The sequence below is a fragment of the Ziziphus jujuba genome, chromosome 5, assembly GCF_031755915.1.
Source record: "Ziziphus jujuba cultivar Dongzao chromosome 5, ASM3175591v1".
In the NCBI taxonomy this organism is placed as follows: Eukaryota; Viridiplantae; Streptophyta; class Magnoliopsida; order Rosales; family Rhamnaceae; genus Ziziphus; species Ziziphus jujuba.
Genome location: NC_083383.1, coordinates 8,354,386 through 8,371,487, shown reverse-complemented (window position 1 = coordinate 8,371,487; position 17,102 = coordinate 8,354,386). Strand labels below are relative to the sequence as shown.

The 17,102-nt window shown below is 37.5% G+C and overlaps 4 protein-coding genes and 1 long non-coding RNA gene across 5 annotated transcripts; 3 read left to right on the top strand and 2 right to left on the bottom strand.

Moving 5' to 3' along the window:
- The first annotated feature begins 70 nt into the window (after window positions 1-70).
- On the top strand, window positions 71-466 carry LOC107420191 (RING-H2 finger protein ATL72). The gene has a single exon (XM_016029091.3). The coding sequence runs from the start codon at window positions 71-73 to the stop codon at window positions 464-466; it is 396 nt and encodes a 131-aa protein (XP_015884577.3).
- A 469-nt stretch (window positions 467-935) lies between these two features.
- Window positions 936-2,347, bottom strand: LOC107420239 (deoxyuridine 5'-triphosphate nucleotidohydrolase). Its single transcript, XM_016029140.4, has 3 exons — window positions 1,687-2,347; window positions 1,491-1,582; window positions 936-1,411 (listed from the first exon to the last, which is right to left on the bottom strand). Exons 1-3 carry the CDS (start codon window positions 2,040-2,042, stop codon window positions 1,167-1,169), a joined length of 693 nt encoding a protein of 230 aa, XP_015884626.3. The 5' UTR covers window positions 2,043-2,347; the 3' UTR covers window positions 936-1,166.
- Window positions 1,941-2,763, top strand: LOC112492041 (uncharacterized). The gene is made up of 3 exons (XR_003056385.3): window positions 1,941-2,072; window positions 2,409-2,459; window positions 2,551-2,763. It is a non-coding gene; the product is annotated as an uncharacterized LOC112492041 (long non-coding RNA).
- Window positions 2,764-3,066: 303 nt separating this feature from the next.
- On the bottom strand, window positions 3,067-4,162 carry LOC107420240 (deoxyuridine 5'-triphosphate nucleotidohydrolase-like). The gene is made up of 3 exons (XM_016029141.4): window positions 3,883-4,162; window positions 3,681-3,772; window positions 3,067-3,598 (listed from the first exon to the last, which is right to left on the bottom strand). Exons 1-3 carry the CDS (start codon window positions 4,074-4,076, stop codon window positions 3,354-3,356), a joined length of 531 nt encoding a protein of 176 aa, XP_015884627.3. The 5' UTR covers window positions 4,077-4,162; the 3' UTR covers window positions 3,067-3,353.
- Window positions 4,163-7,309: 3,147 nt separating this feature from the next.
- Window positions 7,310-16,804, top strand: LOC107420252 (protein ESSENTIAL FOR POTEXVIRUS ACCUMULATION 1). Its single transcript, XM_025074888.3, has 10 exons — window positions 7,310-7,504; window positions 8,656-8,750; window positions 9,057-9,977; window positions 10,077-10,188; window positions 10,285-10,455; window positions 10,963-11,775; window positions 11,916-14,637; window positions 15,517-15,707; window positions 15,785-15,844; window positions 16,205-16,804. Exons 1-10 carry the CDS (start codon window positions 7,435-7,437, stop codon window positions 16,585-16,587), a joined length of 5,538 nt encoding a protein of 1,845 aa, XP_024930656.2. The 5' UTR covers window positions 7,310-7,434; the 3' UTR covers window positions 16,588-16,804.
- Window positions 16,805-17,102: the final 298 nt, after the last annotated feature.

The window sequence follows — 17,102 nt, the reverse complement described above, 5'->3', positions numbered from 1 at the left end:
TCATCAGGCATATAGTTTATTTCATTACAATGCGCACACTAACTTTCCTTCAAAAAAACTTGATCCTAACATGATCTCTCCTCAGCCTCCTCCCTCTCCTCCGTTTCCTCTTCTTGGCATCGCCGCTCTAATTTTCACGTATGTTGTGATTTGCTACTTGGTTATTGACTTCGTCGGTGAAGTTGAAGAAGACATCAGCGAAACACCCTCAAGCAAGGATGAAGAGTCTTCAGGCTTATCCCTACAGGAGTTGCAGAAAGTCCCCTGTTTCAACTATGGGGTAGGTAGAAGCTTGGTTTGTGCGGTCTGTTTGGATGGTATTGAGGATGGCGAAAAGTGTAGGATGTTTCCTGTTTGTTCCCATGTGTATCATGCCTATTGTATTGATCTTTGGCTAATCAGGAAACTCTCATGTCCTACTTGTCGTGCACCATTGAACATCACTGCTCGTTTACACAATGTTTAATCACACCTCCAGTCCAGAGGTACTTCTTCAACCCATCAGTTTGCACCTCTATGGAGTATCAAGATTGCTTCTTTTTATTTGTCTTCGTTTTTTTTTTTTTTTTTTTTTTTTTTTTTGGGGGGGGGAGGGGGGGTTGGGTTGGTGTGGTGTAGAATTTTAAGTCTTGCCAGCCAGATAGGTTTATTGATTAGGAAAAGAGCTAGCATAAAAAAATAATAAATGGAACTTCATTAAAATCAGGCAAAAGGAACAACTATTTTGGGAACAATTTGAGTTATTGTTGGGGAAGTAATTAGACAATTCAGGTGGGTAATTAATCAAAATTTGCTTTTTTATACATTTTTATTCATTCCCTGCCCTCAAACCTGGATGAAAATCAAATTTAGATTAGCAAATCTGGATGAGGCCTATTAACAAGCTAGAATTTGTTAAAGCCGCTTATGCTAAATTAATTGATTTTTCATCAAGAAAGATAAAATTTGGTTTGGATTGCATTTATGTACAAAAGAGCAAACAGTTTTTATCATCATACTAGTTCTAAAACGACGGCACTTAAACGAGTATGCTAGTCTTTCACCAACTGTTCTACAAAATTACTGAAAACGAGGAGCCTTAACTGTTCTCTAATCTCAAACGATATGAAAGACGATTACAACACTTACATATAAAAACACCGTGAGATATACTCTAAAGAGGATGTTCAAACGCCTGTAGATCCGAAACCTCCGCTACCCCTCCCAGTTGAATCCAAATCCTCGACCTCCGTAACCTCAGGCGTAATGATCTTCTCAATGATCAGCTGGGCAACCCTATCGCCCACCTTCACTTCAAAGTCCACCTCCGAATGGTTGAACAATATCACCCCAACTGGACCCCTGTAATCAGCATCGATCACTCCCGCTCCCACATCTATCGAATGCTTCCACGCCAAGCCCGATCTCGGTGCTACAAACAAAACAAAAATCCCGTTAAATTTCTGGAAAAGAAAACTGTAAAAAGAGTGAAAAAATTGAAGGAGATGTACCGATTCGTGCATAGGTTCCTTCAGGGACTGCGATGCTCAAATCAGTTGGAACCAAAGCTTTTCCTCTGGCTGGAACCTTAATGTCCATCGCACTGCATCAAACTTATGAAACCATAAGCATTTTACATGCGATTTCATCGATTTAAGAAGCCGTTGACTGTAGAAATCGAAAGCAAAGAGGGCCTTCTTGTTTTACCTGGAAAGATCATAACCAGCAGAGAAAGGAGAGCCTCTCGAGGGCAATACAGCCTTTTCAGACAGCTTTTTCACCCTGAAAAACTGAGCTGGGCTCTGAGCCAAAGCTACGACTTCAGCGGCGCCGTTCTGGTCTGATTTGCGAACCTTAGGCGCAGGTTCTATGAATTCAGAGATGTGGTTGGCTGCTTCTCCATGAGACTTTCTGAGAAGACGAGGGAAAGAATTGCTACGAAATGGGCATTTGTTGTAAACGGCCGATTTTAGAACGTTGATAGAAATCGGGTTGGATTTAAACACCGAAATTACCGCTGTTAATGGTCTTCCTCGGACACAGGCGCCAAGTTTTCCCGCCATTTTGCAAAATGATTTTTGAGCCTTTTCCAGGTATATATCATGCGGCGCCCATTACCCTTTTTTGAGACTTTTCCAGGTATATATGATTTTTCATTTTGATTTTTCTTTTTCTTTTTTTTTTCTTTTTTTTTGGGTCGTGGGTTAATGAACTTCCTTCGTGGGCCCTTTTGTGTGCTAAATGGAAAAACTTGAACCTAGGCCACATTGTTAATTCATTTTTGGGTATGTAATCCTGATAGTTCCGAATAGGTGTACAGTATACTGGATGGTATATGTTTCTCATAATATAATTGGCAATATGTTTGTTAAATTTTCTATTTGTTCATCATCAGGTGCTTATTTAGTATTCTATTTGTTCATCATCAGGTGCTTTTAGGCTTGTTAAGCAAATGGAATGTTTCATTTCTTGAGTATCCTGTAAGAGCATCTACATCCTACTATGGTTCTTAGTTTTACTGCCTTTCACTAAGAACTCTTGAATATAGTCTCTTTATCATCCACCTTGCAGTGAAAGTGGCAGTGTTCCTTAGGCCATCCTACCTTACTCGCATCCCAAGCACTGAAGAAGTTTGCCTCACACATTCAACAGGCAAATTTACCACATCTCTGCTTGTTTGCTATTCTGAATGCTCTCATACTTTGCATCACCTTTCCGAATGTAAGTTAGCATGGAAAGTAATGGAAAAGGTTTATCAATTAATGGAGTTCCACTTCCCTTTGAGACTGTTTGCTATTCTGAATGTTCTCATACTTTTCATCACCTTTCCGAATGTAAGTTAGCATGGAAAGTAATGGAAAAGGTTTATCAATTAATGGAGTTCCACTTCCCTTTGAGACTGGTGAAATCAACCTTGATTAATTCTGGTGCTAACTAATCAAAATACGCTTTTTATGGAGGGCCTCATTCATCCCCTGCCCACAAAACTACAAAGAAAACACATTTCGGTTTGCAATCTTCGCGATGGCGATTCTGGTTATGTTCTAACAATGGAAACAAGAAATAATTGGTTAAAGCTACTTATGCTAAATTAATAGATTTTTCATAAAGAAAGATAACTACTTGGGTCGGATTCATAAATGTACAAAACAAGTCATTGTTCATCATCATAGTAATCCGAAATGATAGCACTTAGAAAGTATACTACTATTACTTGTCTTTCACCAACTGTTCGACAAAATTACTCAAAAACCAAGTAGCTTCAACGGTCTCTAAATCGAAATGACAGCGAGAAAAGACCTGGACAACATTTACGTAAAAAAAAAAAAAAAAAAAAAAAAAAGACACCGTCAGATCTACTCTAAAGAGGATGTTCAAACGCCTGTAGAACCGAACCCTCCGCTACCCCTCACAGTTGAATCTAAATCCTCGACCTCCATAACCTCAGGAGTAATGATCTTCTCAATGATCAGCTGCGCAACCCTGTCGCCCACCTTCACTTCAAAGTCCACATCCGAATGGTTGAACAATATCACCCCAACAGGACCCCTGTAATCAGCATCGATCACTCCCGCTCCCACATCGATCGTATGCTTCCACGCCAAGCCCGATCTCGGTGCTACAAATGAAACAAAAATCCCATTAAATTTCTGAAAAAACAAAGAGACTGCGAACAGAGTGAAAATTTGGAGGAGATGTACCGATTCGTGCATAGGTTCCTTCAGGAACTGCGATGCTCAAATCAGTTGGAACCAATGCTTTTCCTCTGGCTGGAACCTTAATCTCCGCCGCACTGCATCAGATTGTGAAAAAAAAAAAAAAACATAAGCAATCATATGCGATTTCATGGATTAGAGAAGTGGACGACTTCAGAAATCAAAAGTGAGGGTTTGCGTACTCTACCTGGAAAGATCGTAACCAGCAGAGAGAGGAGAGCCCCTCGAAGGCACCACAGCCTTGTCAGATAACAATTTCACCCTGAAAAACGAAGCTGGCCTCTGGGCGACGACACCAACGGCACCTTTTTGGTCCAACTTGGGAACCTTGGATGCTGGTTCTACGTCGGGGACTTGATTGGCTACGTGTACGGGAGCCATTCCGAGAAGACGAGGGAAAGAATTGCAGCGAGATGGGTATTTTCTTCTTGCAAACGGCGGATTTTGGAAGGCTTTTATAGTTATAGAAATTGGGTCGGATTTAAAGCAGCGAAACTGCCGCTATTAATGGCCCATCTAAAATACGGGCGCCAATAATCCCGCCATTTTTCAAAATGAGTGGTTTTTGAGACTTTTGAGGCCGATTCATTGATGCCAAAAATTTATGAACAGAGAAAAATAAATTATAAATTTCCACCAACAAAATACAAATGCCCACAGCATTGCTTCCCTCGAGCCTTGCAAGCACTCGCTTAGGAATAGTTTTTCTTAGTACCAAAAAAAATATATATATATATATACTTTTTTATTCTGGTACGTATTTGGATAATTGTTTATGCAAAATAAATTGATAAATTGGGATAAATAAAATGAATTCAGAACAGCTTACTTTTAAATAGTTTTATTTTTTCAATATTTTTAAATACTAATTTAATTTGTAATATGAGTAAGGAACTTCATGTTATTATAGGCAAAATAAAACTGAGTAGAAGCCAATTCCGCACCAAATTTCTTCCCTTGTACATTGTTTTTTGCAATTAAGGAAGCTTGTGTTTTCGCAGTGGATTGTGGGTTCCATGATCGTATTATTGAAACTGAAAAATTCTTTGCAAGCTGTGAATTTGATAATGGAATCCCAGGGACCTTGAATGAGTTCGAATGAAGCTGGGAATTTATACGGGTTTTATTTTGTGTTTTTTCTCTAAGGTTTTTGAATGTTGTTGCTCGCAGGTTAGCTAAATTTTCTCCTTTCTATTTGTAATGCTTGTATTTGGCTAGAAGAAAGCCTTAATAGCTTAAGGATTCCTTGGATTTCAATGTAATCTGCTTCTTCTGATCAATATATTTCAAATTTTCTCTCTCTCAAAACGAAAATAAGAATAACATCAAAAATTCTTTAAGTTTTTTTTTGGGTAAAAAAATCTCTCATTATAGTTTTGACTTGAATATTATTTTGCAATTTACCAACTCAGCCTTGCCAATAAAACACTATTTATTATTCACTTTTAACCTCGTATAAGTTATAATAGAACCGTACACGAATCATGCCAATTAACATGCATAGAAGCAAACGATGAAAAAAAAAAAAAAAAAAAAAAAAAAAAAAAAAACTGTATATTAGAAATGCTACAAGTGCATCGGAAAAAAACAAACGCAAGGAGTGCAACTTCGTGTGTAAAACCAAAATGTCTAAAAACGCGACCCTAAACTTTTAAATGTTTTGTTTTTTATATAAATAAAGAAAACTATTTGAATATATTAAATAAAAAATTATACTAATATGAATATTAATATGTTTATTATATTTATTTATCAAATAATATATATTAAAATTAAAAAATTATTGATTGAATAAATAAATAAAAAAAATTGATTAAATATTACTATATCATTTATTATACCATTTGTTCATTAAATTTTGTGAATATTTTAATGAATATTATTGAATAAAATAAAATGATAATTATTTATTTTGTATTTTTCTTATGAAGGCTTCAATATTTGTAAATTAAAAATAAATGATGATTTTACATTAGATTATGGTCTAAAGTGTATTCTAGTGGTTTCTACCATTAAGCTGAGTTTACACATTTAAAGAAAATATAATTATTTAAATGCTCTAAAAAGTATGGGTTTATTTTTTATTTTTTAACATGTTATCCGTTTGTAAAGAAGATTCTATGGAATGGATAATTATTTTTAAGACTTTCCCTGTAACATATATTATGGATGTTTCCTTTTCAACCCAGGTCACCTTATAAACACATCCGCCAAAAAAGGTCACCTTATACAGAACGGATCTACTTGGTATGCAATAATAAAATTGAATTATTTCATACATAATTAATAATATTATTATTATTTATTTTTATTTTATTATTTTTTATATACTGGGGGTGGAGATATTCTTCTAATTCTGGTTATTTTTGGAGTAATAGTAGCTTTTAGCACCGAACAGCACTAAACAGTCTGCATATTGCATGAACTCAAATATAATTAAATAAAATTGGTCTAACAAATTTAAAGGTAATTGAACTTTAATTTTTTGTTAAGGAAAAAAAAAACTTGAATTAAATTTAGTTAGAATGAGTTAAACCATACGTATCAAAGGTCATGTAATTAATTATAAAATGGTCCACAAGTTACATTCTGATACCTTTTAAGATGATCGAAGTTCGATCAATGCATAATTTTTCTTAAAAAGTATTATGGTAGCTTTTTTTTAATTTTAAATAAGTACTACAGTATAAAAAAAAGAAGAAAGAATTATGGTAGTTTTATTCAATTGATATCAAAACGTTACGTAATTACTAATTACCCAGCATAAGGGAATAGTTATTTATAAACACATAATTTGTACACTGTACATAGATTTGGTCAATAATACATATTCAATCAAATATTCAATTTATATATAAAAAAATAGCCCTTCAACCAATTTTTTTTTATTCCTGAATGGAAATTTCTTATATTTTCCAAAAAATAAAATAAATTATTTTCTTCAGTTGGTTATTATTGATTTATTATCCTCCCTTGGATTGTATTACACGACAATAAGTTGGTAGGGTTTTAGGGATAATATCCACACACACACACACACACGCACACACACGTCAATTGCTTGCGCTGTCACGATCCTCGTATTCATCTTGAACCGTCCAATTATTTATCGCTAATATCTGCCGTCCGATAAAGCCTTCCCAATGCCGAGCAGTTTATTCCGAAAAACGCCATGCATTTAAGTCGTTTAGTTGCCCTTAACATGCGCGGCATGTGTACAATGCGCACCACACTTTTTGTTTTTTAATTTAATTTAATTTTTTTTTTTTTTTTTTTTTCAGGTTATAAGCGTTAATTTTCCCAAAAGTGAATACGACGGGAATCGCGTATCTAATGCGGGAGAGCTATCCAATGAGCGTCACACACAAATTTTGTTCAGCTCCACGTAAATTAGCGTGGTTTACACGTTAGTTTACGGCGCGTCTGGGTAGTATGTTCCCTGAACTATCAGAACTCGTCGCTCCACAGTGATTAGGGTCAGACAAACAAAATCAAGACCATTACGCTAACATGCGCTGATTGTGTACCTACACCTATTTTTTATTTTTAATTTTTTTAATAAAATTATTTTTTAATTTATCTGCCTTTTAGCCCTTTTAACCTATATTCCACCCGTCCCATTTTCCTTCCTCCCTCACACACACGCCTCATTGAAGCGCAATCACGAAAGCAGAAGGGTTTTTTTGGCTCTCTCTCTCTCTCTCTCTCTCTCTCTCTCTGCAACTCTCGCCGATCATCCATGGCCACTCGCTCCAACTCCGACTCCCGCCCCCACCTCTCCGTCACCACTCCTCACCAGATCTCCAAAGGTATTTCTCATTCTAACTGTCTTCGATTCTTTTACCTCTGCCGTCTATCTCCTCAGTTTACCACCAAAAACCCTTGCTTTTTCCTCTCTTTCTTTCTTCGATTCGAACTCTTCGCGCTCATTTCTGGCTTTCTTTATTGGCACTGTTTATTGGAGTTCCTTTTCTGTCTTGACTGAGCTAAAGTTTAGATTTTGTATTTAGGGTTTTGGCTTTCTTTTAGTAAATGTGATTATTTGTTATCACTCTCATTCCTTAATTTGCTATGCCTAAGTTATTGGCTTAAAAATATATATATATATATATATCTATATATAAACGAGGAGCGAAATGATAGAAAACTGTTTTGAACTGATTTCCTGTATGGGTTTTAGCTGAAACGTGACAAGCATTTTTCTTTTCATATTTTTATTGCACATTTGTACGTTCTTTTGCGTTAACCGTAAACATAATCTAATTATTTTTCTGAAATTTTCAAAGTTCGTAGTATCGAATTGACTGCGGTCACTGTTCACATTTGGTTATTTATACGCTTACACAGTTTTTTATTTATTTTTTCCATCTTGATTTTGCCCTAAGTCTTTTGGGGCCAGAAGGATCATTAATTTTCTCAATGCTTTTCGACAACGTTGTCCTAGTGGTCTGGTTGTTTCTCTTTTATGCATAATTTCGATTTAAGTTATCTTTTCACTAAGACAGTCATCTTGGTTGATTATGAAAAGTTACCTCATTAAGTTGTATATATTTTACTGTACTTGAGTTATCAAAACCAGTGTATAAGGTCTCATTGCCTTTGAAACTTCATAATAGCAGTCCGATTGAGTTAGACTTGTTTCCTAAATTTAGTGTATGTGGCAGCATGTTTTCCGAAGGAATGCAACCTAGTTTGCAACGGTATCATTAGCTCTGAGTCTTTTGACTACATGGCTGTGTTTTCCAGATTTAGTAAAGATTGTTCAATTTTGTCATAGCATTCCTCAGAAATGTCTTTGCATTTTTTGGTGTTGACATTGACCACATCATATTTTAGCTCTTTACCAATTACTATCAGTCTTCCTCTACTTTTGGCCTATTAATCTTTTAGTTTGCTGGATCTTTTTAGCCAAATTATTGACTCTGGATAGTTACATTTTTTGACAATCTGATTTATGCAGATGTTCAAGGACTTGAAATTCACAATCCTATTCCACTTTCACCGCAATGGCTTCAGCCAAAGCCAGGGGAGAGTAAGCCCGGAATAGGGACTGGGGTATGTTATTGTGACGTTATTGACCATAACTTAACTACCCACGTATATACTTGCTAGTAGTGAATAGAAGTTACAATATATAATAGAGAAGTTGCATTGATATCTTGTCAGTTACTATTTTATATCTCTATATTTGTCATTAGCATGTGTTTCTATCTTGTTTTTTGGTTAAAAAGTTTGTGCTGTTTCTTAGATATTCTGTTTCTTAAGTGAATACAGGAAAACATTTTATCTTCTTATGGCTACCTTTTTCGCTCTTTTTTTTTTTTTTTTTTTTTTTTTTGGGGGTCTGTTTGGTAAACTCAGGAATACCCACCCACCTCAAATCCTTCTTATGGAAATCGCTCAGATGTCATGAAGTCATCTGGAAATGGTGAGGAAATTCATGAGAACCAGAGGAAAAAGGATGTGTTCAGGCCATCCTTGATGGATATGGAAGCTGGACGGCGTGATCGCTGGCGTGATGAAGAAAGAGACACCAATTCCTCCATTCGTAAAGATCGATGGAGGGATGGAGACAAAGATCTTGGTGATAACCGCAGGGTGGATCGACGGACAGAAAATTCATCTGCGAGACACTTTGGAGAAGCACGTCGTGTTCCTTCCGAAAGGTGGACCGACTCTGGCAACAAGGATTCCGGTTACGAACAACGACGTGAGAGCAAATGGAACACGCGTTGGGGACCTGATGATAAAGAGTCAGAAAGTTTGCGTGAGAAGTGGACCGACTCTGGCAAAGATGGCAACATGCATCTTGATAAAGGGTCATCTCATGTTGCTCATCATGGAAAGGATGAGAAGGAGGGGGAGCATTATCGACCATGGAGATCCAACTCCATCCAAAACCGAGGAAGGGGAGAGTCTCTTCATAACCAAACCGTGATGTCGAACAAACAAATTCCTGGATATTCCTACAATCGGGGACGTGGGGAAAATACACCTTCAACCTTTTATCCTGGGCGTGGAAGGATTACCTCTGGTGGAGGTACTGTGAGCAGTATCTCTACTCATTCTCAGTCTCTAGGAATCTTATCAGACAAAATTGAGAGTGTCCATGTTGAGCCTCACCAATTAAGATATAGTAGGACAAAATTGCTAGATGTATACAGGGTGGCTGATATGAAATCCTTCCAAAAGCTGGTGGATGGTTTTGTAGATGTGCCTTCTCTTACACTGGAAGAACCAGTAGAGCCTTTGGCACTTTGTGTGCCAAATCCTGAGGAAATGGTAACTGTATTTAACGACTTATTTTTGTGAACAAATTCCTTTTTTTCTTTTTTTTCTTCTTTTCCAGTGGTTGATACAAATAAATTTTTGGTTGAGTAGGCTGTTTTGAAGGGAATTGACAAAGGGGATATAGTGAGTAGTGGAGCACCCCAGATGTCCAAAGATGGACGGAATCAAAATGATTTTACACAGCCAAGACGAACAAAGCTTGGTAGTTTCACCTGTACATTTGTTTTATAAAAAAATCATGTATGCTTGTTTTCAAGCTGAGGATTAACATGTGACTATACTGGCTTATTTCAAACAGGTAATAGAGAAGATCTACCTCATACTTTTGATGATTCTAAAGATGAAAGTGCTGCTGGTTCAAAAAGTGGTTATTTGAATTACCCAGATGGTTCGTCTTCTGAGAGGCAGACTATCCATAATGGATCTAACCAAAAAATGGAAACCATGCAAGATCAGAAGACATATTCAGGTAACAAGCTCTAAGCAGAAGCTACATTTATTCCAAAAGCAATAGACGTAGAAGGCCAGTTTTCATATAATTCGATTGCATTGCAAAATTAATCTTGGATATAATCTCGATGGCCATGAAAAATAGGTCTTTTAATCAGAGTTTATATCATCATTATCATCATAATGTAGCCCTGCGTCTTTTAGCTGCCTAATGTTTCTTAAACTTTGCATGGTTTGGGCAAGATGACAATGCCCTGGAAAAGATTCTAAGGTTTATGAATCTTGAGCATTTACTCTACTTTTATTTTAACTCTTTGCTCATTCTATCTCACGGTTACTTGTGTCTATTTTCATTTAAGTTGCATGTATATGGTGCTAGATGTACAGATCATTATTTTCATTTAAGTTGCATGTATATGGTGCTAGATGTACAGATCATAGGATTAAAATGCAGCAGTTGTATTTTAATGTGCAAGAAAGTTTATCCAAAGTTAAATATTTTCTTACAGAAAGTTGTTATGTGCAGCTTTTAAAGAAGATGTTGGTCCTTTTAGAAAGTCTGATGAGGTACCCATCATTAGGGAATCAAGCATGTCAAACATGCAGGAAAGTGCTTCTACTCATCCTGGCATTCCATGGAGAGCCCAGTCACTGGGAGAACACTCACATATGGTCTTGCATGATTGGAAAGAGACACCAAATGATGTCAAGTCAAGAAGCCAAGATATTGGCTGGTCGCGGCTGCAAAAGGATCTTAGTAGTGAATGGGAAAGTAATTTGAATGATCCATCATTCGTCAAAGATGAGGCAAAATGGCAAGCGAATGAGGATCCTATCATTAGGAGGCAGCTGTCTGGAGTCATGGACAGGGAACAGGAAGTGAAAAAACCTCAGCAGCCTTCTCCAGAGGAGCTACAACTTTCTTATATTGATCCTCAGGGTATCATTCAGGGCCCTTTTACAGGGGCTGATATTATTGGTTGGTTTGAAGCTGGATACTTTGGTATAGATTTACAAGTCCGCTTGGCAAGTGCATCTAGTGATGGGCCATTCGCATCCCTTGGTGATGTTATGCCCCATTTACGGGCTAAAGCAAGACCGCCGCCTGGATTTGCTGCACCCAAAAATGAAATCATTGCAGATACGGCCAATAGGCCAAATTTTGGTGGCATTGGTGGTGTTACTAAGGTTCATGCTACTTTAAGTGAGACAGATATAATAAGAAACGAACCTAGACAGAAACATGGCTCAACAACAGAAGCTGAAAATAGGTTTTTGGAGTCATTGATGTCTGGTAATATGAGCGGTTCACCTCTTCCTAAGTATGCTTTTACTGAAGGTGGGTTTTATTACAATTTTTTGTTCCTCCATGAACTTGAGGAGTACTTGAGTTTATTCATTTCTTCTTTGATGTGCTGGGCCAGGTATTTTTGGGTGGTAGCTTATTGTGACTTGAACATTTTATATTTTAATGTGTAGGTTTGCCAGGATATGTTGGAAACAGTTCTTATGGTTTGCCTCAGACAGGAGTGGATAACCTCTTGGCAAAGAGAATGGCACTTGATCGACAACGATCTTTACCTAATCCATATCCTTACTGGCCGGGTAGAGATCCTGCACCAGTGAATTCAAAGCCAGAGATTGTCCCAGAGTCAAATCTCCTATCTCAAGTGACTGAAATTCCAAGTCAGCCTCCTCATTCTCAAAATGTTGACCTGATGTCCATTCTCCAAGGCTTATCTGACCGATCATCATCTGGTGTAAGTAGTGGTGTTGCTGGATGGTCAAATTTCAATGTCCAAGGTGGGTCGGATATACTGCAGGGTAAAATTGATATGCATCCTGATAAGAGTTTCCCTCCCCAGGCCCCACTGGGAATCCAACAACAGAGGCTGCAACCACAGAATCAACCATCTTTTCCAAATCTATTTTCTCAAGTTGTTGATAATACACAGGGCATCCCAGTGCCAGAGAAGTTACTTTCTTCTGGCTTGCCACAAGATCCACAACTATTAAATATGTTGCAGCAGCAGTACTTGTTACAGTTACATTCTCAGACACCTGTTCCAGCACAACAGATTTCTTTGTTGGATAAACTCTTGTTGCTAAAGCAGCAACAGCAGAAACATGAGGAGCAGCAAATGTTATTAAGGCAACAGCAACAGCTGCTTTCTCAGGTTCTTTCAGAGCATCAAAGCCGCCAACATTTTGGTGAGCCGTCTTTTGGACAATTACAGGTCCCTGCAATACCAAAAGCAAATGCAGCTATAGATCCTAGGCTTCAGCCGTTACAAGAAATGTTTCCAATTGGTTTGAATAAGCCAGTTCCTAATATTCAAAATGAACTTGCTGCTAACCTTGTGAATTTGCCTCCTCAAGTTAACCAGAATATTAGTTATAATGCAAGTTCTGAAGCCTCTTTAAATCTACCTCATCAGATTTTTGAAAATATTAACCACAAGACAGGTGCTAGTGCTACTCTTGCAGAACCAGTGGGTGATGTTCATCATGACTCATTGCCAGCATCAATATCAACAGTAGTTGAAACCTCACCTTCACATGAAGTTATGAGCAAATCTACCGAGGATCCACATGTACACAAATCCACTCTCGATTTTGATGCAACAAAGAATGTGGAGCAGCCACAGGAAAACACTTTTAGAGATGAGGCCACTGCAGATTCTGCACCTTTAGAGTTCCCTGAAATCCCTGTTCCTATACCATCACCAGGAGCTTCCAGGAGTGAAAAGGCTGTGGTTGAGCATTCTGATGATGTTAAGGTGCAATCTGATAATACAGTTGAAGACCATAAGGTTGAAAGTGACAGAGGTAATGATGAGGTCCCTATGGTGACAGAGGTGAAAAATGTTGAAGCACGTGAACAGAAAAAGGTGTCTGAGAAGAAGTCAAAAAAGCAAAAATCTTCAAGAGCACAGGTGTCTGACCAGGCAAAGGGTGTATCTAAGACTCCCTCTTTGCAGCAACCAAAGCAGGCTGAAAGTCAAAAGCCTCTTGTCAGTGACATTAAAATGGAAACAGAAATTGTTGGAGAAGCATTGTATGGAACATCTCCACAGAGGACGTCAGTAGACAACAAAGATAGTAAATCTGGAATTTCTAGTGTGGAAGTTTTAGAATCGCAACAGATTCAGAGGTTAGTACCGACTAGTGTTTCAGGAGGCAGTACTGAGTGTCTTGAAGTCCAGGCTGATTCTGAAACAATTGAGTCTGTTGCGGTTCAGAATACCCAAATACATCCAGGGCAACGGGCATGGAAACCTGCTCCTGGTTTTAAGGCGAAGTCATTATTAGAAATTCAACTGGAGGAACAGAGGAAAGCACATACAGAAGTTGTATCAGAGATTACAACCTCTGTCGACTCCTTGAGTTTTTCAACTCCTTGGGCTGGGGTTGTGGCCAACTCAGAGCCAAAAATGTCTAAAGAAACTCATAGAGAGACAGGTAATGCTGACTTAAATGTTGGGAAACCTGAAAGTTCTTCGAATACGAAAAGCAAGAAGAGTCAGTTGTATGATCTGTTGGCAGAAGAAGTTCTGTCAAAGTCCAGTGAAAGAAATGTTGAGGTTCCTGATAGTACATCAAGTCTGTCTTTCCCTCAGGTTTCGAACACTCTTTCTGAGTCTATGGATGATGATAATTTTATTGAGGCCAAAGAAACTAAAAAGAGTCGGAAAAAGTCTGCAAAATCAAAGGGTGCTGGAAATAAGGTGTCAGTTCCATTGACCTCTGTTGATGTTCCTATTAGTTCAAGCCTTGCAGATAAAGTCAAAAGCTCTCGACCTATACAGCAGGAGAAGGAAGCCTTGCCTGCAATTCCATTGGGTCCTTCATTGGGAGATTTTGTTCTTTGGAAGGGAGAGTCAACTACCCCTTCTTCTCCAGCATGGTCAACTGACTCTGGAAAACTTCCTAAACCGACATCTTTAAGGGACATCCAGAAGGAGCAGGAGAAAAGGATTGCTTCTGCCCAGCACACCAACCAAATACCAACTCCTCAGAAATCCCAGCCGACTCCTGTCACTCGCAATAATGCTCCTTCATGGTCGATTTCTGGTTCATCTCCGTCTAAAGCTGCATCTCCAATCCAGATTAATTCGAATGCTTCTCAGTCTAGATATAAAGGAGGAGATGATGACCTATTTTGGGGTCCAGTCGATCAAACGAAGCAAGAAACTAAGCAGTATGATACTTTATCTTTCTCTGTTTTGACATTTTTGTGTTTTGTTCTTTCTACTTTATATCTACCTGATGCTTGTTACATAAAAAACAAAATGTTGAAGTTTTTTGCTGTCAGCATCCATGATATGTTTTGTCAGTTTGCTAAACAATCTTTTTTAGACTCATAAAATGGTTTATTATAATTCCAGTTTATAAGTTAATAACTAGCAAGTTTTATCTTGGCTGTCAGATATCTGGCATGACCCCTCTTTGGCTTATCGAGAACCCATTGGAGCTAAGAAATGAGAAAAAAAAGGAAATTAAATAAAAGAGGGGAAAAAACAAGATGTTGATGGTATTTACCCTAGCAACAGTGTTAAAAGCCCCAATATACTCTTAGCATTATATTTGAAACTTGCTGCCGATAAAAGAAATGGAATCATACAATGTTCTTTATGCTCTAAAGATTAATATTTGTTTGAAACTTGTTGCTCTTTAATTGATCTAACCATGGTATGTGCTTTTGGTGCTAAATGAGGCATACTTATGAATATTGATTTGGAAAATACATTGCACATAGAAGGTGGAACTGGTTGATTTTTGTTACTCTTGATTAGTTGCTGGTTATTTTGCAACTGGTTATTGTATTCATGAATCTGTTTTGTGGTGCACCTAGTTCTGTTTTTCCCCATTTGCCAGTCTTGACCTTTTTTAACCCCAAGAAACAAGGACAGCACTACAAGGACACTGTGTTTTATCATGTTGTGGATATAAAAGTTTTCTAATATAAATGTATCAGTTGCTGTAATATTGTGTCATTGTGTAAGTATACTTGTGGGATAAGAATAATTCTAGGTATTTGAAGAGACAAGTAAAGTCTTCTTATTTTTCCTGTAAGCAGGGCGGATTTTCCTCATCTCTCAGGCCAAAGCAGTTGGGGAACGAAAAATACTCCACTGAAAGGAACTTCCGCTGGGTCATTAAGCCGACAGAAATCAATAGGTGGCAAAACTATGGAGCGATCTCTTGCATCTTCGCCTGCCGTGCAATCATCTGTGAAAGGGAAAAGAGATGCCATGACCAAGCGATCTGGTAAGTTTTCTTCCCACTGTTTCATCCAATAATCAAGGATAGTGATTTAACATATCTTTTCGTATTTTGTTTTGTAGAAGCCACAGACTTCAGAGATTGGTGTGAAAGTGAGTGCGTTAGGCTAATTGGAACAAGAGGTACGTTTATTTTGGATACTGAAAGGTTACCCTTTTTAATTCATCAAATAGGGGGACGCTGTAAGATAAAATATACTTGTTAGGTGGTTCAATTTTTCCAGGAATTGAAAATGCCACTAAGAATAATTTGTAACTTACTGCGTCCATCCCTAAAGAAGTATAAACACCAATGCATATATATGCTTTTTTACTCAAAGATGCATATTTAGCCATGCTTAATCTGTAATAGCTCCATTACTTTTCCCATGTCTCAATTCAAACCATTTTGTGCTGGTTTAGAATGTAAAAGTTTTGATGCCATCAAGCATTAGTATATTTTCTAAAAGCCTAATTTAGCAGTATACTTTATTTCCTTGCCAGATACCAGTTTCCTTGAATTTTGCTTGAAGCAATCTCGATCTGAGGCTGAGTTGCTTCTGGTAGAGAACCTTGGATCCTACGACCCTGATCATGAGTTCATTGATAAATTTCTCAATTATAAGGAGTTGTTACCTGCCGACGTCCTTGAAATCGCCTTCCAAAATGGGAATGATCAAAGAGTCTCTGCCTCCAGCGTTGGAGATATGACCTCTGACGGTGCAGTTGGAGAGGTTGACCGAGACACTGCCATGGGCTCTGATGGGTTTGTGAAAGGAGGCAAGAAGAAGGGGAAGAAAGGGAAGAAGGTGAGCCCTTCTGTTTTGGGCTTTAATGTTGTGAGTAACCGGATCATGATGGGTGAGATTCAGTCGGTGGAAGATTAGGTGTTTTAGAAGGCAGTTGTACATACATTTTGGCTTACTGGTTGTAAATGGAATATATATATATATTTTTTTCATTTAGGATTTTTATTTCCTTCTTTAGAGAGCCACAGCAGCAGTGTTATTCCATCTGCTCGAGCGATTTTGTGTAATATTCCAATGATTAGAGTACTCTTTGATTTTCATATATAAACCCGCGGCATAATCTTTTTAAGTTAAATGGTGCAGTTGTTTGTTTTATTTTCAGAAGCTTTGTGGGTTATTTACTCAAAAACCCAAAAAAGCTGTGGTTTTTTTATATTTATTTTTAAATTGTTCTCTACCAGCTAGGACTGTTTGTAATGCAGCGAAAAGAAACCAAGTTTGTAAGCCCGGACTTATTGGGCCCATGACTCCAGCGACAATAAATGGGTTAGTAAGAAAAAAACAGCAAGAGTAGTTTTCTTTCTTTATTCCTTCACTTTTTTTTTTTTAATTTTTTTTTTCAAAAATCAATTAATTATTTATTTTTATAAATG

Excerpts from the sequence above, each read along its gene's own strand:
- LOC107420191 (XM_016029091.3), top strand. The coding sequence starts at position 71 with ATGATCTCTCCTCAGCCTCCTCCCTCTCCTCCGTTTCCTCTTCTTGGC.
- LOC107420239 (XM_016029140.4), bottom strand. The coding sequence starts at position 2,042 with ATGGCGGGAAAACTTGGCGCCTGTGTCCGAGGAAGACCATTAACAGCG. Across the intron at positions 1,583-1,686 it reads GCTGGTTATGATCTTTCCAG|TGCGATGGACATTAAGGTTC; the intron begins GTAAAACAAGAA and ends AGTTTGATGCAG. Across the intron at positions 1,412-1,490 it reads AGGAACCTATGCACGAATCG|CACCGAGATCGGGCTTGGCG; the intron begins GTACATCTCCTT and ends TTTTGTTTGTAG.
- LOC107420240 (XM_016029141.4), bottom strand. The coding sequence starts at position 4,076 with ATGGCTCCCGTACACGTAGCCAATCAAGTCCCCGACGTAGAACCAGCA. Across the intron at positions 3,773-3,882 it reads GCTGGTTACGATCTTTCCAG|TGCGGCGGAGATTAAGGTTC; the intron begins GTAGAGTACGCA and ends AATCTGATGCAG. Across the intron at positions 3,599-3,680 it reads AGGAACCTATGCACGAATCG|CACCGAGATCGGGCTTGGCG; the intron begins GTACATCTCCTC and ends TTTCATTTGTAG.
- LOC107420252 (XM_025074888.3), top strand. The coding sequence starts at position 7,435 with ATGGCCACTCGCTCCAACTCCGACTCCCGCCCCCACCTCTCCGTCACC. Across the intron at positions 10,456-10,962 it reads AGATCAGAAGACATATTCAG|CTTTTAAAGAAGATGTTGGT; the intron begins GTAACAAGCTCT and ends TGTTATGTGCAG. Across the intron at positions 15,845-16,204 it reads TAGGCTAATTGGAACAAGAG|ATACCAGTTTCCTTGAATTT; the intron begins GTACGTTTATTT and ends TTTCCTTGCCAG.